General features: G+C 35.1%; 1 protein-coding gene across 1 annotated transcript in view; it reads right to left on the bottom strand.

Moving 5' to 3' along the window:
* Positions 1–3,399: 3,399 nt before the first annotated feature.
* The window catches only part of LOC138708048 (solute carrier family 41 member 1), a 49,815-nt gene continuing 29,900 nt past the window's right edge, over positions 3,400–23,314 (bottom strand). The window contains exons 4-9 of the mRNA XM_069838164.1: positions 20,127–20,271; positions 19,438–19,584; positions 15,290–15,437; positions 14,511–14,716; positions 10,941–11,089; positions 3,400–6,417 (exon numbers count right to left, since the gene is read on the bottom strand). Coding sequence (XP_069694265.1) covers positions 6,241–6,417; positions 10,941–11,089; positions 14,511–14,716; positions 15,290–15,437; positions 19,438–19,584; positions 20,127–20,271 — 972 coding nt within the window. The 3' untranslated portion in view covers positions 3,400–6,240. The remainder of the gene's footprint in view (positions 6,418–10,940; positions 11,090–14,510; positions 14,717–15,289; positions 15,438–19,437; positions 19,585–20,126; positions 20,272–23,314) is intronic.

The following is a 23,314-nucleotide window of genomic DNA, read 5'->3' as shown; positions in this document are numbered from 1 at the left end:
GGGGGGAAAAAGAAAACAAGTGATGCTCATGTCGAAGTCGGTATAGGTTTCACAAAAAGTACAGGAAGCTAGCTATAAAGTAGCCGAACTTATCGTTAAAAAAAAAAAAAAACAAAAATCCCCATACACACATAATAGCTGAAACGTTGTTAATTCCTGAAAATGGGTCGTTTCAGATTTTCCCAACTGTATGGCCCTTTGCTGATGGTAACAAAGTGTTGATGGACATAATTAAAGAACATTTAGTAATCTTGCAGTAAAAGTTCAAGAATTATTTCGGAGAGAGTGTTCAAGATTTTGACTGGGTTCGTGATCCATTCACTGTGAATTCAAAACATCTTCCGAATAATATACTCGTACAAGAGGAACTAGCAGACTTAAAAGCAGAGAATATTGAAATTAAAACTTCTCGAAGTGCCTTTGGAAACATTTTGGTTGTCAATAAGGAGTGAATACGCGGCTATCTCCGAGATGGCAGTTAATATGTTATTGCCATTTTCAACTACATATGTGTGTGAACTGGGCTTCTCGACGTTAACTGAAAATTAAAACATCAGAGAGGGAGAGACTCAAATCCATCGATGAAGAAATGAGGCTTGCACTGTTAACGATTCCGCCACACATCAGCCACCTGTGTGCAGCTAAGCATGCCCAAGTATCACATTGAAGGTGTGAGTAAAGTTATTTACTTTAATATTGGTAATAAAAATGCTTATTTTCTGCAGTGAATTAAAGTTCATAAATTCTTAATAAATGCAAGAGTCGATTTCTGTTTTATAATAACAGTAATAATAATAATAATAATAATAATAATAATAATAAATTTGATTATACAGTGAAAACTGTCTAAAGCGGCCATCTGAAGTTACCTTGTAAAATGGCCATTTTATCAGGTGGCCGCTTGATTAAGGTTGCGGTTCTTTTATGAATCAGCATGAAAATGCTGAATTTCACTGACTTTTTAGGACTGTGCGCGTACAACAATCATGTATATTAATGTCAACCTCTTCCATTTTTACAACTAACCTTTTCAAAACTCGCTTGCGGTACCTCAGTTTAAATTACTGGATAATACTGTGAATTTTATTAGTAACAACAATGTAATTTATTCGTCACAACAATAATTCCTTTCTACAATTCGCCTTAAACGCTCTCGTCAACAATTGGATTTTCACTCAACACAGTATTCGTTATAGCACTCCACCGACGACAATGACAATTTACTTGGACTAGTACGAACAACAATGAACTGTTAATCGTAACTAATATTTACAAAGCACTATTTACAAATCAGAACTATCAGTTCTCAGTTCACAGTTCTTCTATCTCAATCACTCGAGTTCACAGTATCTCGAACCACAGACCTTCAGAGACAGTTCACTGTACTCGAACTCAGGTCCCTCCAACTGCGGTCCACTGCACTCGAACTCAGGTCCCTCCAACTGCGGTCCACTGCACTCGAACTCAGGTCCCTCCAACTGCGGTCCACTGCACTCGAACTCAGGCCTTCGGATGCTGACGCAGATGCGGACGCACACTCGAGTCGAACTCCGGCACACAAGTCTGGCTTGCTTGCTCTGGCTTACTCACTGACTGAATAACTGAAAACTGCTGTCGTTCCTTCGCGTCCTTAATTTATAACCACAGCGACGTAGCCTCGAAAGTTCCACGCGTCTCTAGAGATGGCACTCCAGAAAAATCCAGAGCCCTCTCCTCTCTACCAGCACCAGATGCGCGCGCACTCTCTCTCCACTCTCTCGCCGCGTTGGCCCTTTCCCCTCTCCGCCGCGCGCCATCCCAAAGTGCTCCGCGCGATCTTCTCTCTTGCGGGACGCTGGTCGTGAGTTCGAATCTCACGTCGCTGTCACAATACCTTGATCAAGGGGCTGGAGGTGTGATGTCGTATTTGGGGGAAGAAACATCAATTTCACGGATCACATTGCGATTTTGTTGTTTAGTCTTGGTATTGAAATCGCATAGTTAATTCTCAAACATTGATGATGACAATCAAGCTTTATTGTTGGAAGTCCACTTCACCTCCAATAAGCCCATGTCAACATTTTTCAAACATCTCTGTTTCAATGATTTGCCTATCATTAAGAGTGGTTCTTTTTCTCCTGCAGCATTAAAACAAAAGAGCAGGGTTATTCTGTCTTTTGCCAACTTCCTCCCTTTACACTCTTTTTTCTTAAAACTTAAGTTTTGTTAGTGAGGACCCTGAAAATAAACCTGTTTCGTCAACATTGTAAATGTCTCTGAGTTCATATTCCGCAAGAATTGAAGGCAATCTATTTTTTTCATTCTTCAATAACATTGGTTGCAATGTCACCTCCTTCACAGACACAGCATTTTAACCACGCATTACTAGCAACAAAATTTCTTACGTTGAGTTCTTTCGCAATTTCAAGAGCTTTCTCTTGAATCATAAGCCCACTTACTGCAATTTCTTTGCCCTCGCACACTTGAACCATTCGTAAACGAACTCATTCACATTACTAAACACAGATTCTGTCTTCCTCCCATTCTTTTAATATTTCATCTTTATTCTTAATTATACCGTTTATTTTTGTCCTTCCACATTTGAATATTTCTGCAATTTTTCTCGAAGATTTTTCCTTCTCATTTCTTCAATCATTTTTCGTCTCACCTCTAAACTTAACATCACTCTAAATTTATTGTTAAATATGATTTCTCTCTCAAACTAACTTCACAGTTCCTCTGAATCAAGTGAATGAAAAGAAGAAAAATTTGTAAAAGCTGGTCCATATAGAGAAAGACAGAAAGAGGAGAACAAAAAAATCGGATGGTTAACTACCTAAAACATACTGTGATATTTTCGATAGAAAAAGTCCGTGTTTCAATCCTTAGAAAACGAGTAAGAATTTATAGCTGTGCAGGGTCGGAGTGGAAAGTGACAAAAGAGTCATAAAACAGTAACCAACTAACCCTAAGATATGGAGGGTGTACTGTTGTACACTTAGCTATTGCTTCCTGTCCTCTAACCGTCGAAAAAATAGGTCAGACAGTATCCGTGAAAAGATTTTTTGTTGGACAGTGACCGTTATAGTCAGGTTCCAATCCAAATAGACCCCGGCCGCTGGCCAGCGCATGAGGTGGCCGCTAAATAAAGAGAGAATTTCTATTGCACTTATGGAAAATCCAATTGGTTCCAGAGAAAATTGGCCTTTTGGCCAGGTGGCCGTTTAAATAAAGTGACCACAAAGGCAGGTTTCACTGCATTACGTAATTATAATAAGGGAGTCACATCATATATTTTTGAGGGGATTAACATTTTGGTGTGCCGTGTTGAGTCTAGGCCCATCTAGGGTGTGCCGTGAGTATAAAAAGGATGCGGAACACTGAACTGGTGGATAATAACTTTACACATTTACAAATGTATCTTGTTTCTAACATTTATTTTGTTTCATTTTTTGGTATACAGATGTATCACACCTTTGAAGTAAAATATCACCCACATGACTGACACAACTTTGGTATGGTTCTTTGTTCCTCTGTTATTTTAAAGGTAACAATGGTGGCATGTCAAATTCATATGAATATTAAAAGTCGATACAAACTTGAACATGAATCTCAGCACAGTTGGCACTGTCAGAGTACAATACTGCAATACAGTTCTTGCACAACTAAGATATTAAGACTAGTACATGCAAGAACACTATAAAAACTAGACAATAAACCTCAATTATAATACAATAAAGCATATAAACAATTGATTTCTGGTAAAAAAAATATAAAACGTCTATTAAAATATCAAAATTTTGGCTTGTGAATCATTGTATCAAAACAGATCCATCCAAGGGGCTTGTCCCCAGAAATTAGCCCTATATCTGGTTAAGAAATCTATTCCTCACTGTACATTTAAAAAACTAGTACTGGTATCTTCACATAGGCCTATTTGATGTACATCTGATATTTAATTTCCTCACAAAGTGCGGAAATATACAGAACACATTAAAAAATTAATTTAAATCCACAGGCAAAAACATTCTAAGTCACATAAAAAGAGAGATATGGTAGTATATCAATTGTACTACATTTTGAGCATTCCCAGGTCAAGGAAATACGAAGATACTTCCAAGAAATTCATGCTTCAATGTAGTACATGCTATCAAAGCTCATTCTATGTCCATTATTACACAAACAAACAAACCTCATGTTAGAATGTTCTTTGCCTGTGATCTTCAATTGGGTTTCCAATTTTGTGTTAGTGTGTTCAGTGACGGTTATAGCATGTGAACCTGATGGTCTGAGCCCACCAAAAATCGGAACTGAACCTTTTTTATGTTAAAATTAAAATGTTCTTGAAATGAGTAGGAAAAGGTGATTGAAAATGGAAACAATGCTGTAATGAATCCCTGTATCTTATTGATGTTGATATTATGATGATATTGACATTTTGTTTTTTAACGAATGAGTAAGCCTAGTTAAATTGCAAATCTATTTTAGATTTGAGCTGGGCCCACCAAAAAAAATCTAAAACCGACACTGAATGTATTGTTGTATTAAAACTTAAATCCTGTGATTCTCTTTTACGACATGATTTCCTCACGTAAGTTTCACATATATTCTATCTATAAATATTTTATCCAAAAGTTTAATTTGAAAAAAAAAACATTACTTATTAATGCATTAATTAATTTACATTACTATTTCTTAAAACAACTTCAACAATTAATTGTGTGATATATTAATATCGAATGAATGTAAATGCATAAAGAAACTTGGGCCTTGAGGATGATGATTTAAAAACTCTTATTTCTCTCTTTTGTTCTGCTGGCACAGATTGTGAATATTTTATACAGAACATAGCTCATTTTATTGTATTAAAACCTAGGTCTCAAATTACTTAAACTATATTTATTTTAATGTTAGAAAACAAAGTATTGTAAAATTGCTCAGTAGAAATGCTTCATGTGTACTTCGTGGTAGTAATGTAATCCAACTGGGCAGGATGCATTTAAATTTCTTGTATATGAGAGTAATGAAGTTTAAAAATAATTGCAATTTTATTTCTGTAAGTTGAGTTTCAAAATATAATTGCATTTATTGATTTCCAGTTCTTAAATTTGGGTGTATTTGAACCGCAGTTTTCTCGTGTTTTTTGTTTAACACTAATGCATTACAATAGAAATGCTAATATTGATTTGAATAGTTAAAGTTGTTGCAGTCACAAAGGTTTTCAGATATTGTAATAATTCTATCAGTGAGCAGCCAATCATCATTCAGTCTTTGCTTTGTTGTCATTACAAATTAAGTTATTAAAATTAATCATGAATCTGTAGATGACAAAGCAATTTATATAGAATTATTAAGTTCAAAATAAAAAGAAGTTCTTTATTTCCTGTCTCTTATAAATAATTAATATATGATTCGGTGTGAGAAAATTATTCCAAGCATTTTATACTTCAGAATATTCTCTTTTGATTGCCAACATATAAATATCCTTAAATTAGAAAACCATTGCTTCAGTTAAAATTTGCATCATTAAGTTAAATTTTGAATGGTTCAGTAACATTGTTGTTATTTTATTGGTTGACGTCACATGCATTCATTTCTGAGCATTATTTATTGAAAATGTTAGTCATGAAAATGTGATGTAATGAGCCATTGGTGGCTGTAAGCGCAAAAAAAAAAATATTAATATGGGAATGATAAATATACAAGATTAACCTACGGTGATTGGTATACATAAGTTGTACAATATATCACAGGAACAAAGGAAGACATAATACTTAACAGATGACTATTTATGTTAGAAAACTTGAAGAGTATTAGAGAAGCTCTCCCCTTCTTTGTGCCATGCACATCATGGGGGTGAGAAAAGATAACATCTTAATTTTCTTGTGATAAAACATGAAACAATTAAGTATTAAGCTCATGATGTACAAAATATGGCAATAAAAATCAGACCACCAATGGCAAGAGAAAAACATTGCATTTACGTTGATGGTGCTGATTATAAAGACATACTTTAAAATGTCACCATTAAAACAGGGGACTTATGTTAGTTACCACAGAGAGAACATCATCTTCCGAATTGCCTCAGTCGGAGATTCTTGTTGCTTCGACGTGTGTACTCTCTCTGATGTGGCAGTATATCTTAAACCACATTCCATCTCTCCCTACCTCCTCATTCGGTCCAACAAGCATGGAGACCAGAGGTATTTTAATCTGAGCTGATGGGTATCGACTTCAATTCAAACAGTCCCTTGTTGTGTGCTAACCATTGTACGGAAGGTGAAGTGTGTCGAGGAAGAAGAATGCTAAAGCCAGCAGGCTGGTTCCCAACACATCTCCGAAGGCTGTCAGAAATGGGATGGAAGAGTTGTCTGGATCCACTTTCCATTTCCACATGAGGTGAATCAGCAAGTGAGCAATGTACAACAGAATCATCACCTGTTAACGAAATAGAATATTGCAAAAACTTTAAATTGTGAACTGGTTATGGAGTCATTACCAGGATTCATTCATTCATTCATTCATTCATTCTATTCCATAGATCTTACATGAGCAATGAAGCTTTAAGTTAAGCATTTACTACATCGTATCACACTCCTCATACGAATCGCATGCAACGGATATTTTAAGTGCAGTGCGTTCACTGTAACGGCTCCATCTCATCGCCTCATCGGATTCTCCTATCAGCTGTTTGAAACATGACGTTGTACGATATTGACATTGCTGAAAACAGAGGAGTTGAGGTTAGGTCTATTATTATGACTGTTAGCGAATAAGAATTTGTAATTGCTTCATGCGTCTTAAATTGAAGAGGAAGAAACGAAAGAAATATTGGTTACATAATATATATGTAAAATTACTTGATTACTGTAATAGGAACGCCTCAAATTATATAATTCTTCGCAATTTTCTACAAGCAAAATAAGTTTTCCGTCTGCCATTTTGCCGCGACACTGAACATGGCACAACATAATAGTAACAGTTGAGCAATTAAAATTGACTTATTAAAGGAGGCCATGATCGCACGCATTGGAAAAGTTGCTCATCCGAGAAAAGTGGACGGATTTGCCGAGAGGCGATACGTGCGATACGATGTAGTGAACGCGGTTACATAAGAATTACAGCAAAGATTGTCTTTTTCCGATCCATGCGATTCGTCCGATGAGTGCGATACAATGTAGTGAACGCTTACCTTTAAGATGTGGAACAAGTCAAAATTTTACAATATTACAATTACAATTTTTACAGTTTTACAGTTTCTACAATTTTTACAATTTTGTGCAGTTTTTACAATATTTTGGCGAGAATAAGGGGATAAGATAATTCGATATTTTCGGGCATATTAGAATCCCCTTCAATCATATAATTGAAGTTTGTGAGAAATATTGCAATGAGTATTCCTTTCATGAAGTTAATTTAATGGAAAATTATGCACTATTTCCTCACTTCCGCCCAAAGAAAGCTTACCGGAAGTGTACTGTGTAGTAAAATACTCATGATCGATTAAACAATCTACAATAATGTTATGATGGAAGAGTGGAACAGAGAAAAATTCTCTCTGGCACCGGGATTTGAACCCGGGTTTTCAGCTCTACGTACTGATGCTCTACCCACTAAGCCGCACCAGATTCCCATCCTGATGTTGGATCGAATCCTCTCAGTTTAAGTTCCACCTCTTGGGTTCCCTCTAGTGGCCTACCCTCATGCACAGTGTCATAGATGTATGACAGTTGGCACAATGTCCAAACATGTGCAGAGATGCACTCGTTATGAGTGACTAAGTGGCCGGGATCTGACGGAATAAGCGCCGTCTTAAATCACAAAGTGATTATTTTTCGTATATTATATATTACGATGTACCGAAGTAGATATAATCACTTTGTGATTTAAGATGGCGCTATTCCATCTGATCCTGGCCACTTAGTCACTCATAACGAGTGCACCTCTGCACATGTTTGGACATTGTGCCAACTGTCATACATCTATGACACAATGCATGAGGGTAGGCCACTAGAGGGAACCCAAGAGGTGGAACGTAAACTGAGAGGATTCGATCTGACATAAGGATGGGAATCTGGTGTGGCTTAGTGGATAGAGCGTCAGCATGTAGAACTGAAAACCCGGGTTCAAATCCCGGTGCCAGAGAGAATTTTTCTCTGTTCCACTCTTCCATCAGCATGTGATGACGCAGAATTTCTGCACTGAAATATCTTCTGTGTACATCGTAATATACAATAATGTTGCCAATACGTGAAAAGTAAAGGAAGATAGTAGTGCCATCTTCAGAGTTTCATGAAGTACTTTCCATTTTAAATTATTTGGTCCAGGGTTCATTCATTTGTGTTTATAGCCTACATCTTGATTACACAACATTTAACACTATATCACTTCGGAATATAATATATTATAATTCATTTCTTGCACGTGTTAAAACCAAGTTACCTTATTGACTAGTTTCAGCCTGTTATAGGCTATCCTCAAAACTGGGTGGTCCTGGTTTTTGCGCCTTCTGATTGCTCTTCCTGTGGGGGTGTGTTTGTGTAGTGTAATGTGGAGTCAAAAAGTGTGTGTGTTCTGAAATTGAGTTGTGTGTTGAGGATTTCATTTATGTATATGCAAGGCATACTAAAAGCCTAAACAAACCAAACCTAACCTGTCACTGATAGTTGACCTTATGAAAACTCGCTTTAAAGAAATACCATGTACTTCTATAATTGTACCCATAATGTTACATTATGACAACAGATGGCATTGAAACCAGAAGCTGTGCTGTTCGCCATAATGGTTGCAGTGTAAACTCGAAGTGGTTATATAGGCTGCCTTTATTGTGAATATTTCACACTTTCTAGTACATTTAAATTTTCTTCCTCACCTAGAATTGTTTCTATGTTCCTTATGTTGTGTTTGGTGCAATGACAGCGACATATTTGTATTTTGGTGTCCTGTTTAGGACTCCACCACCTGTGAACCTAATGAAGCTCAGCAAAATCTACTTTGTTGCATTTTTATTTACAGCAGCCTGCTGACTAATTATTTTCCTTACATTAGTTAGCTCAAAACATACGAAGAAATAGCATTGATATGTTTTCTGCAATTTTATTAGAGATGATATGAGGTGTTTAGTTGTAATATCAGATACATCACTAAAACATAATTTTTCAGTATGAAGGAAAAACGTTTGCAAGTAACCAAGGATTTGCAACCAATACTATTCTTCATCATACAAATCCATGTGTTGTATCTGGCTTTGGAGCATAACAGTGCTATAGCAGAATCATATAAAGATGTGAAATATAACATTAACTCATTTTCTAAAAAAAGTGATGTATCTGATTTTGCAACTATACGCCTCGTATATTGTCTGAGAGTCAATGTGAATTTAATGAATGAATAGTACTGTACTGGAATGCAATTAGGGTTACCGGGTATCCCAATTTTGGCAGAATTTCTCGATATTTCAATATTTTATTGTAGTTTTTCCTGCTTCCCGATTTAAAGTTCGACTTTCTCGCTTCCTGATTAGAAGTTCAATTTTCCCTCCTTGTTTAGTCAAATGTCCGGAGAAAGGTTTGAGCCTCACAAGTGACACCAGTAAGGCATCACTCATGGGGCAACTAAGCCAGGAGATAAATGGCTAGGGTGTGCAGTTCTTTTCCCCCTCCATTGCATACATCGCTGATTAGTAATATGTTACATTAATGAGACTTTGGATGTATACAAACAATTGTTTTTCCTCTGACACATATCGTCACGTGAGATATACTACCTTATAATTAGGGAAAGGAAGTTCATGCATTTGCATATTTGTTCTCTATCGTTGTGTGAATATACTGAAAGATTATCTACATGAATCACAAATTTCTGAATACAATGATATTACTTTTATTGTGCATAAAAGTGTATATTTTGCCTTTATTTTTAAAAGCATCATATTTTAACATTTATGCAGAGAAACTGCATATTATGTATGTTTATTTATCTTTCCCTCATTTTTAAAAGTGTGTAACCTCGTAAACACGACTAATTTATGTTTATGAATTTTGAACGTAATGATGATGCCTTCATAGGGAGCCTCTCAAGTTAGCAATTGGTATTTCTTTAGCAGATTTCGATAGAACAATATCCAGTTTAACATCAGTTCCAGGAAATGTAGGAGATAAAGTGAAAGAGAAAACAGCAAATATTCTTTCCAAAAATCCTGGCTATTATCAACTTAAAGAAATTCAAGATATTCTCGAAGGAAAAACAACTCAAAAACCAACAAAATTTTCTATAGAACAGCTCACAGCTTTTGTGCAAGCCCCTCTTACTTCTTGTGACGTAGAACGAAGTTTTTTCGCGCTACAAAGCTATGCTGAGAGACAACAGGCGAAGAATGACAACAGAAAACATACGTCACTGCTTAGTTGTGCACTGTAACAGCATAAATGGGGCATTCAGCAATGAGGCAAGCACTTCAAAATCCATAAACTAAACGTAAGTTCCTTATACCTTATTATTCTGTTAAAATAATCTCAGACTAATAATGCAAATTTTGTAGCACATTTATCTATTTTTACGGCATAAATGCATACATATTCTTCACGTTTTTAGGGCATGAACTTCCTTTCCCTGCTTATAATAATAGATGTACATATCAGCCAGAACCTCAATCAGAGGTATATCCCCCTTTTTGTACTTAATGTCTGTTTTCATTTTAATTTACCTGTGAACTGTTTTCTATTCAAGTTCTCCATTACTATTTCATGAAACAAATTTTTATTTTACACACTCTTTGCCTTAGATTCTCTCTGGAGTTTACAGAGAGTTCCTATGCAGACCGGTCCCACTCCAATCTTTACCTAACAAAATCTGTTGGCTGGTGGTCATACATGGCATACAGACAAGTCTGTGCATACTGCCAAGATAAATCTCTAATTGATGTTTATGAATAAAGTAAAATTTCATGGTGAAAGATTTACCTGCAGCAAAGTCACGGTCAGGTAAGATAGCACAAAAGCTGCTGTTACAGTTGACTGTCCCCAGTGGATATAGTCTGCAGTGAAGAGAAATACCACTTGGCCTATGAGGTTCATGGAGATGAGTATTCTCGCCGTGCTGGCATGTGGCACTGCAACATGTATTCATGTATGTTATGTCCCATGTAGTCAGCATCTGTATAAAACATGCACTTAATAGATATTATTATTATTTCAAACATGCTATATTTGTAATTTCTCATTGTCTAAGGAGCAAAATACCTATAAATTTTACAGTGTGAAGGTAATGTAACTTAAATCCAGATGTTCGAGATGGGCAGGGCATGTAGCATGTATAGGCAAATCCAGACATGCATATAGAGTGTTAATTGGGAGACCGGAGGGAAGAAGACCTTTGGGGAGGCCGAGGCGTAGATGGGAAGATAATATTAAAATGGATTTGAGGGAGGTAGGATATGATGATAGAGACTGGATTAATCTCGAACAGAATAGGGACCGATGGCGGGCTTATGTGAGGGTGGAAATGAACCTGCGGGTTCCTTAAAAGCCATTTGTAAGTAAGTAAGAAGGTAATGTATAGGGACCAGATTTTTATGTAATATCAAGGTGTGAAATATGTACATATTTATGTAAGAAAAATAAGCTGAATATGTACCAAAGTATGTAAAATCATGAAAATATTTAATATCAATATCTGGCAGGTATAGGATAGGTAAGACTCTCCAGTTGTGATTTCATAGAGCACCTGACATTTTTACCGCACACATTACTCTTTTTCCATCTGTAGTGAAAGCGTCATCCATTGCAATCCATGATTTTATTTTTGTCGTTAAGGTTGAAGATACAGGGGCCGTTTTAGTTAAAAGCAGTAGATAATCTCACTTGCACTTTATACTGTAAGTTTTAAAACTAGAGAACTGAGTGAAATGAATGACACAACAGTACTGCAAGCACTATTTCGCTTTACTGGATTATTTATTTTAATCTTTTAACATCTTTCCAGTTTGTTCCTTTACTCCAGCTTCTTTTCAAAAGTCGGCTACTTTATTGCGGCTCATGTCAGACTTGACACGGGTTTTCCATGGAAGGATTAGGAAGAGGGTGAGTAAGGTTGCAAAATGTATGAGAACGGCTTGTTAAGACGTGTGCAGAACAATTATAGTTCGAGACAAATCATGTCGCCCTCGTCCCACTCCATCGCAAGAAGGCAATGCTACTTTCTGAGTAATTTTTACAATACAAGGTACTTGTATGAGAAAGGTTGCCTTTTGTTCACTCATATTTACAGTGGGCAGTATGGGGTGAGTGCCTCTATTACTTCCTGGAACTAAGGATGTTATGTTTCGTCTCGAAATATATCTTTTCTTGGGTAGGTAAAAAGGCTTTTTAAATCTGTGTATTTCAAATTGTAAACTTCCCCAGCAGAAGTTTTTTTTTTTTCTTTTTTCCCTTTTAGAGAAGTAAAAATGAATAAACCCCCTAAATATGTAGATTTAAGTAATACCAAGTCATAATATGTAATGTGGAGTAAATATGTAAAAATATGTAGTATCAAATTTTAATATATTAATAGTAATTACAAGATTCGCAAAGGTTTGTTATTTATATACGGTTAGATTGAAAGGAACATAATATGTAATTACATAAAAATCCGGTCCCCAGTAATGTAACTGTGCAGATTTTAACAGCTCATTTCTTGGGTCGACGACAACAAAAAATTCTAATACCATGTTCATCCCAAATGAATACTTTTCTCAGAACAGTAAATATTATTAAAATATTATGTTTTATTTAACAATGCTTTCAACTGCCGAGGTTATATCAGTATCTATGGTGTGCCAGAATGTTGTCCCGCAGGAGTTCTTTTACATGCCAGTAAATCTACTGACATGAGTCTGTCGCATTTAAGCACAGTTAAATACCATCGACCTTGGGTTGGGATCAAACCCGCAACAGAAGGCCAGCGCTATACCAACAGTGCCACCTAGGCAGACGAAAAGTAAATATTTTCCCCTAAATGTTAACACTGTTTTATTCTGTAAGCACTATCATATGTTTCTGATTTCTACTTTTATCATTAGAGAAACTGATAAGAAATGACTTATTCCTCTGCAGTTTTCTTATGAATTAAATAAAAAGATTAACATGTATCGTTATTTCCTGCCATTAGAAAGTCTGGCAACTCTGTTGAAGTGCTGCTTTGTTTTCGTAGTTGAGCTGACAGTGCACTGTTGCCAAGCTATACGGACTCTTAGCTTACCTTTCTAATTAACCATGTACTTTTATATATTTCTGAAACCAAATAGACCTACTATTTTCAAGAGTTCTGCGTTTTAGTTGTGAGGTCAAAAGCATCATGCCTCAGATGTGGACTGAGCACTAATTCCAGATCTCATGATGGAAGAAATTTTGTCGTGAAATTTCAACCAGTGTATGGGGCCAGTGTCCACCCAGCATCATGATGAGTTGGGGAGCTACTATTAGTAGCTAAATTCGGTTATGAAAACTAGTTATAAGTAGCTAGAGTGATTATTGTGCTAACTACATGTTACTCCCTGACTGGTTGGGTGATTGTTTACCTCTGCTGAGGCATATGGATGTGAGGCTAGCAGTCGGCTGATAGCCAATGACCCACTGTGATCTTTCACGCAATGGATTATTTTGAAAAGGGGTTCTATTGCTAGTGAAAAATTTAAATCACTACTTTATGAAAATTGCATCTCCCTCTATCTTGTCGATCAATCAAAGGACATTATAGAGCATGTTGATTCCATGTTGATTTCACAAAATGCTTTCACTCTGATCTGTCTTTTGCTAGTTGCTCTTAGTTGATAATTCCCATTTCCATGCATTCCTTCTGAATTTCATCTTTCCCTCTACTTTGAGGTCTTCCCAGTGGCCTTGTGTTATTAAAGGTGTTCGTATATTCGTTTTGCGCTGCTGGATTCATCCATATGTATAACATGTCCTGCTGTCCACACCTGTGGAGTAACGGTTAGCGCGTTTGGCCACGAAACCAGTTGGCCCAGGTTCGATTTTCGGTCAGGGAATGTTACATGGTTGAGGTTTTTTCCGGGGTTTTCCCTCAACCCAATATGAGCAAATGCTGGGTAACTTTCGGTGCTGTACTTCGGACTCGTTTCACCAGCATTATCACCATCTCATTCAGATGCTTAATAACCTAAGATGTTGATAAAGCGTCGTAAAATAACCTACTAACAACAACATGTCCTGCCCAATTTAATCTTCTGGTCTGTATTACATCTAAAATTAACGGTTGATTATAAAGTTTATGAATATCATTATTATGTCGAATTTTCCACTTGTTTTCAAGTAAGTAAAAAGTTGGACTAAAAATTTTCCTTAACATTTTTTTTTTTTTCAAAAACCATTAATTTCTGTTTTTCTTTTATATTGTGGTGAAAAAATAACAACTATTTAAGAAGGGATCCTACTCGTTGGGGTTGTTACAAATGGGTAAATCCATATGGGTTAGTCAAGTGAATTAGCCACAGCAGTAAACTGTCTAATACTAAATCTTGCTGAACTTACATCCTTTAAACAGAGCTGCCCATGGAGTTACGCAGAGGGTTGAATGTGGTGGGATAATGCCTGGGAGAGAGGTCTGGTGTAACATAGTGGAGATACGGCTGGCCTGAACTGACACCAGGTTCCCTCCAATGCCGTTGATGATAGGTTGGAATACAACAAAGGACTTGTACTTTTCGACAACTGAGTCCAGAACCAGTCCACCAAGCCTGAAACAAATGCAGTTCAGCATTAACTGAAAATCGTAAAGGATTATGATAGCGAATATAAAGATATGATAGTTATGATGATGAGAAGAGTAATCATTCATCATCTCTATTAATCTTCAAAGGCTATTCAGAGATTAAGAAGTAAGAATTTCCTAGGAAACTTAAGTATTAGGTGAAGTCCTACTCCATAATCACATTGTCCACTATAATGATGAAATAATTAGCATTTTACTTCTTGGTACGTATTCCCAAAGTATTCGTGGAGTACACGGTGTCCACTATATGAAATTGTGGGTATTGCAGCAGTTTTTTAATCACTTGTTATGGTATCAGTTTCTCAAACTTCTGTCCATAGTCGGAAGAAAATGGTTTCTAATATTCCTTTTAGAAATAGATAATACTTTTTAAATATATTTGGTACGTGATACATTTTGAAGCCTTTTTTTTTTTTTTTAATTTCCTTTGTTGTTGATGAAAATGTTGATTCATTTCGTTCAGTTTTTCATGACATGTAATACATTACTCTGTAAGAAATATGCTATTTTTATATTTTCTTAATTAACAAAAACTTACCCACTTATGAACAGTGCAGACAAGACAGGAATCCACCCTGAAGTGAGAACTGGCCTTGTGTACTGATTCCGCAGGACAATGAATACCCAAATAGGGAGGAGCAGAAGGTAGGCGACAATGACGACAAGCAAAATCCAATATGCAGTATCTGCAAAAGATAGCATTTTCGAAAATAAATTTAAAAGTTTTCGTTGTGTCTCTGTCCACTGGCAGATCTTTGATTGCTACGCCTTTTTATTGCTACTTTTTGTTTAAACTAGAGCATTTATTAAAAGTTTGTTTAACCTACTTCTGTATGTTCTACTACCGACATTGGTCTACCGTGGGTATTATCCAGTTGTTCCATTTCTAGAATTAAAATTCCCCAAAGCAATGCTTGAAACATACATAAAGTGGTGGATATCTCGTGATAAAATGTTAAGTTCTTTTTTTTTAATTCGTAACACTAAGCAAAAAAGTTAGATTTTCTCATTTCACTGACATTTATAAATGTTATACTTAACGTCATTGTTTCAAGATTGTCAGAGTGAATGGTAGTTCACATGTAAGTTAGGCCTAGAACATCTTCATAAGCAGAAAATGCCCTCTCACTTTCTGCGTTAGTAGTAGGAAACCATAGAGCTGCAAGACATTTCACTGCAAACAACTCATATTATTCAAGTAAACCCTTCAAGACGTGTACCCAGGGTTGGGACTTTACGCGCAAAAAAGGTTATTTACATTACAGGTAAAATACGCATAAATATTGTGTAATTAACGTAATAAATGTAAAATACGTAAAACATACAAGAACTTTTATTTTTAGTCTTTCTTTGTTCAGTTTTTGATGAAAATTTACCATTTGAACTGCTAACAAACCTAACATATAATGTTAAAAAAATGGAGACCTTAAGAAGATTTTGCAATTCATACTGGAGGAATTGAAAGGTTTCTACACAGAACTGTACACATGGCCTATGACCAACAAAGACAGTAATGCCAGTGGAAGTGAAGATTGAAAAAATAAGTTTATTAATGTTCTGACATACAAAAAGTCTATTCAGCCATGCTTTCAAACTCTTCGATGATTAGTCATTAACCATATGAACTTTGGAAAATTATTACATTTAATGAGTTATTATGTTTAAATCATAATGTTTACCTTAAACGGTTGTACTATAAAAGGCCTTTATCACTAGAATCGTTTATTTTTAAAACCCCACAAGTGACAAAAAACAAAACTTTCGGGAAATCAATAAAAACTGTTTAGTTTAATTAATTTTATTTTAATTGTCAAAATTTATGTAACAACTGATATTAGTTGCTAAATGTTAGGTTTATTCATTATTAGTTGTTTTTTTATAATAAAGTCCCCCCAAAAAATTAATTAATTAGGATGTTATGGAGTTTTTCCAAGAAACAAACTGAAACTAAGCAAAGCATTGCTATTTTTTGTAAGTATTAGAGTGAATAAAGGTACGAACAAATGTTATAATCTGTGAAAAAACTACAGTATAAAATTACAAATTTTTTTCTTCTGCTGCAACAGATATTTTTCTTATCAGGACTTAAAAGGAATAAAGTAAATGATGTTTAGATTGTCAGAATCAATAAATGTTAGTTTATTACTCCGTGTATAAACAGTTTTCTACATTACGTATTTTACATGTAAATTACACGTAAAACACGTACAGGTAATTTACTTGCCCAACCCTGCTTGTATCACACAATCATCACTCTCTTCATTTTCAGTCACACCTTTTACTTGCATCTGTAGTGCAATATAATCCTGTACAAAAATCTTGTTTAGAGAGTCTTTTGAAAAATGGGATCTTATTTAAGAGTTCTGTCACATCATCAATTCTTGCCGTAAGTATATTTGGGAGGTACGAAAGTCTGGCTGTTGTTCGAAATACATCTCCTGCTGAGTCATCGTTTAACAATTTTGTGAATTTTTCTACATTTTTAGCTGCTGGCTTTTTCAATTTGGCACTTTTCTTTTCACGACTACCTTCAAGCTTGTTTAGAGAATTTCTGACACTATTAGCTAAAACAAGTTTTTTCACACACTCTAGTTCATGAAGTAATACACTGATCTTGGGGATGAGTTTATGTGCTGTGGGGTGGTGTGATGTTTAAAGATACGTAATTAATGATGTTGCTGAGGCACAATTTTTTTTAACAATAGCAGCCTTACATAAAATACCGGTAGCTTTCTGATCATTTGTTGACAGTGTTGAAAAGTAATGAACTGCAGTGTTGGAATCATTTAGTTCCTTGAAATATAGAACAAGATCCTCAAGGTAATCGTCAATGTACAGGGCTGAGTTTAACCAGGATCCCCAACGAGTAACCACAGGAGCCGGAAATATTTTTTCTGTTTTTTTTATCATGCTTTTGTCGCAGAAGAGCAAGATACCGGTGCTTATGCTTTCTAGTGTTTTTTAATGTTCTTTAACTTTTTGTTAAATTTTAACTGCTTGTATAATTTGTGACCTGGTAGAGTGTAAGAGAAGGCCCTATGGCCTTAACTGTGCCAGTATAAATAAAGAATTATTATTATTAATTATTATTTACTTACTTACTTACTTACTGGCTTTTAAGGAACCCGGAGGTTCATTGCCACCCTCACATAAGCCCGCCATTGGTCCCTATCCATTCTCTATCATCATATCCCACCTCCCTCAAATCCATTTTAATATTATCTGCTCATCTACGTCTCGGCCTCCCTAAAAGTCTTTTTCCCTCCGGCCTCCCAACTAACACTCTATATGCATTTCTGGATTTGCCCATACATGCTACATGCCCTGCTCATCTCAAACGTCTGGATTTAATGTTCCTAATTATGTCAGGTGAAGAATACAATGCGTGCAGTTCTGCTTTGTGTAACTTTCTCCATTCTCCTGTAACTTCATCCCTCTTAGCCCCAAATATTTTCCTAAGCACCTTATTCTCAAACACCCTTTTTATTATTATTAATGCCTTTTTCGTCATCGATACGTATCTATTGAGGCTCGTGAGATGCTGTGGCACTAACTTCGCAATGAGATCCAGTTTATGGGACCAACACTGTACATGGATTAAATCCTGCGAAATTATACCCCTTAAAGTTTTTACACATTTTCCGTTTTGTTGCGCTACTGTCACAATATGACCGATGGTCCAAGAGTAAAGAATTGTTTGTGCTTCAGTGGCAAATTTTCGTATTTTTTAAATGACTACTAGGTTTTGAAAAAAAAATCATTAAAGTTGTTTAATGATGTAGAGATTTGTATGCTAAGTATGACAATAGTACATTATGGAACGAGCCTATAATGGTAGTAATTAAGACGCGAGTATGTTTGTTTATTAAACGAGCGCAAGAGAGTTTCATAATTTTCATACGAGCGTCTTAATTACCATTATAGCCATGTTTCATACGACTTTTTATGCTCGACCACATTTCTAACTTGAAATTATTCATAAGTATTCATGTTATGGTTATCGAAGTGAGGAGCGGAACTGACCTTCTAAATTGTGAGCTGTGCGCAGACGCGAAAGTATTGATTTTTTCCGAGGAACGAATGTCATTGACCTTGATATAATCTAGAGAATAACATGAACATTAATCTTGATATAAGCTGGAAATTGATTTAGAATTGAAAAACGAGATGACAAATTGAATTTATTTGAATATTATTTACAATAAACGCTAATTATTATAGTAACAGAACATAACCTTCTGCGACAGTATTGGATTTCCAGCCTCCGTGACGTTTTGCTAGTTGTCTTTCGATTGCATATCCGATAATAATCGATACTTGCGCTTTTATAATGCTACAGTGGCGATTTCTCATTGGCTGAACAACTGAACTATAATGAATAGGTGTATTTTAATGAGGTGCATTAAAGGGCTACTACCAGGTGTGTAATTACTACATTTCGGCATGGTCGAGCAAAAATATTATTTCCAAAGGACCTAGGGATTCTGAGGAAAAAATTTAGAAATAAAGTAAAATTTTACTATGGAAAGGTGTACCTTCCTGATTGAGAGAAGAATACACAGTTATAAATGCGGCTTCAGATTTTATATTCAAAAATATTGTGTGGGATATCCTGATTACCCCATTTGAGACTGTGAAAGTCAACAACTTTAAACAGCAGAAATTGTGTTGAAATTTTATACTTACCATGGAAACGGAAAAATGAAGATGCAATTTGCGCAAGCAGGGTGATAGAAACCACGTCACCAATACTGGCAGCAACTGGAGTTGCTAGGTTGTCAGGGTTCATATGAAGGCGGTAAGCAACAACAATAACGCCGATCATTACCAAATCTGAAAAAAAAAAATAAAAGCAGTTACGTGCTGTTTTACCGCAAATTAATTGACATCTGAATTTTTCATTGGAGATATTAATACATAATGTTTCACGTGCAATTTCAAAATGCCTGAAAGGTGTAGAAGATCTTAAAATGTGCTTGTGGATATAGAATTTTATTCAGAAATGGCAGAATAGGAGATTTATAACGAAAATATCACCATGCTATAGCAGACTAAGTTTCATCTACAATACTTTCAAGTTCGTTAGATTAAGAAGTTGATATAAACCAGTAAGTTTTGTGAATTATTAAAAGATTTTTTTTTTAAATACTGTTCAGTGTTTGACACGAATATTTCGGACTATTGTGGACTCTGGGAAAGATAGGCACAAAAATTAGTGTTTATATTTTTTTGACAGTACTTAGGTAAACTAAGATGCATAGGATTTGTGAAGTTAAATGTATACACTATAAGCGTGTACCTAAACACGTAAGACGAATGTGATCCAGACATCACTTATTGCTGCCGATTTTTATGTAAGTACAGGAATATCTCACCCAAAACAAAACAAGAACTCGTCGCTGTAGTAACACTGGCAGCACTTAACAGCAAGGCGTGGTTCACGTTGAATGTTCCATCCTTGATAGCACTCATGGAAACTGCAAACAGGGACACCAGAAGTGCGGCCACTATTGCTTGAACCTGCAACCATGTAATATGCATTGCTTTACACATATGTATTTGAGTAGATCTGTTTTATTCCTTTTTAATTAACTGTACTGCATAACTCGAAGGTAGTTCCAGGACTCTAACCTCGTAATAATAATAATAATAATAATAATAATAATAATAATAATAATAATAATAATAATATATTGCTAGAACAGAGATACATATTGATTTTTTATATAAAAACACTCTAGCACCCCCAGAAAGATTAAGTTACATACTCATGCTCAGGGGGCACTCCACATAATGTTAAGGGGATGCGCTACTGAAAAATGACCGTTTTTGAAGAAATGTCATGTTTTTTTTTTTTTACTCTTCATATGCTAAACTCCAATGCTCCATTACCACAACCTGTGTTTCAGCTATAATATGCACTGTAAAAAACATAGAAAATTCTTGTTTTAGATTCCAAAAAACAGTTTCCAAAATAAACGTGTTATTTTAAAATTTTATTTTTAAAAGAGTTATTTCTTGACTTAGATCATTGAAATTTTCTTGATTAATTCATAATCATGATCGTAATATGCTGTTAAAATTTCAATACATTATCTCTTAAAATGTAGAAATTAGAAAATTCAGTAGCGCATCCCCTTAAGACATCACATATTCATTTTGTATGAGGTCTCACCCACCTCTTGAATACTACACGGCTACTCGTAGTAAATAGTAATGATACATATTGGCTACTTCATAGTAGCCGTGTAGTATTCAATGAGGTGGGCGAGACCTCATACAAAATGAATATGTGATGTATTAACTGTTAGCAGTTGTCACAAACTGATGTTGAATATGGCCAAAAAGTCATTTAAATATGCGCTCCTGCATATATGACTTGTATCATCTCAAATGCAGGTAGTAAGGCCTTAAAAAGCATTACGAGAGGGGTTCGGCCGGCGCCATGGATCGTGTCCCGGCATAGCTCAGTTGGAAAGAGCGCTCAGTGCGCAGAGCTGAGAGGTCCTGGGTTCGATTCCCGGTGCCGGTACGAATTTTTCTCGTATTAAATAGTAATAATGTTAAGACATTTTATTAAATAACAGAGTAAAAAAAAAAAAACAAGAAGGCAAAAAACAAATATCACATTAATTTAACTTTAAATTTTCTCTGTAAACAGCAATTTTAATTGATTTTTTTTTTAAATAAAGAGCATTAGTAAATTGTATGTTTGGGAATTTATCTATTATCATGTTATAAAGTCTTGGGCCGAAGTTGCTACCAAAGACGTTATATAGTATACTAGACTCACACAGAGCGCTGGTGTGCTGTCCAAAATTGAAACCAGTCTGCGCATGTTTACGCCGCCATGCTACTGGTAGAAATAGAGTGGTAAACACGATTGTTCGTTTTGTCTCTGGTGTTTTTAGTGAACAGTTTGAAAGTAATGGCAATAGAATTTTGGAATATGGTAAATATTATCGCCGCGGACTCATGCTTAACATGTCGGCATCATACAATAATGTGCGGTATGCTTTTAAAACATAATTTTGCCGACCGATTGTTGCTCTGTAGGTTTCACTCTAAGCGTCACGTCTACTTCCTCGATAAGAATAAGCACTAGTTTGTTATATTGTTAAATGGCTATTATTAGTATAATTATTATTATATCATATACGAGTACGCTGGCTTTCTTAACTCTTAATAATAACTCTTTAATAATAATTTTTAATCACATACCTTAATGTTCGTCCTCAGCACAAGACATTGCAACCTCGGTTTTAGTCCACGTGGATTAGACAAGTAAGTGTCATTTAATAATGGAATCAGCTTATTGGTTGCAATATTGAAATTGAGGCGAGTGATTGGAGCGGCGACACAAGAAATTGAAAACAGTAATGCAATTGAATTTCAAAGACCTGCCGAATGTTATGCACGAGGCCGCTCAAAGACCTGCCGAATGTTAACCACGAGAGCGCGGCGATAATACCATCCCTGTTTAATTTTCCAAGCCATTTGCAAAAGGTACAATATAATATTATCTCTGTTGTTACAATATCAATATCATTAAAAATCAATCAGTAGTTTACGACAATAAAGAATACTTATCAGACTGTAGAGAAAGCCCACTGAGTGAATTATTTAGACTAACACATCAGATGTTAAAACATTAGTGGAAAGATAATTTTTTGTTTTTATTATGTAAATGAATTTATCTGCAAGATTATAAACTTTCATTCAAGATCCATAAATGGATAAATAAATATACAGATAATAAATAAATAAATAGCTATAATAGCTAAGCCGTCTTTGTGAACTTATGATTCAGAGTTCACCTATAAATAACTCTTTTACATTTTGCCGGAAATATATTTTATTAACAAAAGCAAGGAATAGCATTTTATTGATATTACATATATGCATAAAAATTATGTACCATCACTCCGCAAGCAATGATAATATATCTATTTTATTTATTTAAAATAAAAATACAATACCGGTATGTAAAAAATCCACACATGAAAAGTATGTGTTTTTTTTTTATCCTGCATAAACTGATTGTTTAGTTTTTAGGTCTTACATTACCTATTGTTTGCAATTTATTAGGTACCGGTACCGATACTTTTTATAATTGATAGCATTCCCTTTAAAAATTGAAGAATGAATTCAATGTAATTTGGCTAACTTCGCACATTATATTTTGCCAGATTACCTAATGTCCTGTGGTCTAGAAGTATCGGTAATATAATTTTCGATTCTCTAAAACTTAACAACAGGTCTATACCGATTATCACATATTTATTTCACTTAAGAATTTGATTATAATAAGAACTTGTGTAATCAAAGTGCATATATTTATGTCTTATGATCTAAGAGTAATGTATATTAATATAATATTAGAGTCTCTGAAACCTAACAATTTGCTGATTATTGTAAAATTATACAATCTATAATGTGTATTGTGTAGGCCTATTTATGGATGTATGAGTATGTTTTCTATAAATTGCTGCGTACGTATTTTATTTTCTTTAATGTTCTAATGCATATCAATGAAACTTTGAATATGTTTACTTCGTCCTAA

This window comes from Periplaneta americana, chromosome 10 (genome assembly GCF_040183065.1).
Source record: "Periplaneta americana isolate PAMFEO1 chromosome 10, P.americana_PAMFEO1_priV1, whole genome shotgun sequence".
Taxonomy (NCBI): domain Eukaryota; kingdom Metazoa; phylum Arthropoda; class Insecta; order Blattodea; family Blattidae; genus Periplaneta; species Periplaneta americana.
This window is presented reverse-complemented; position numbering and strand designations above follow the sequence as displayed.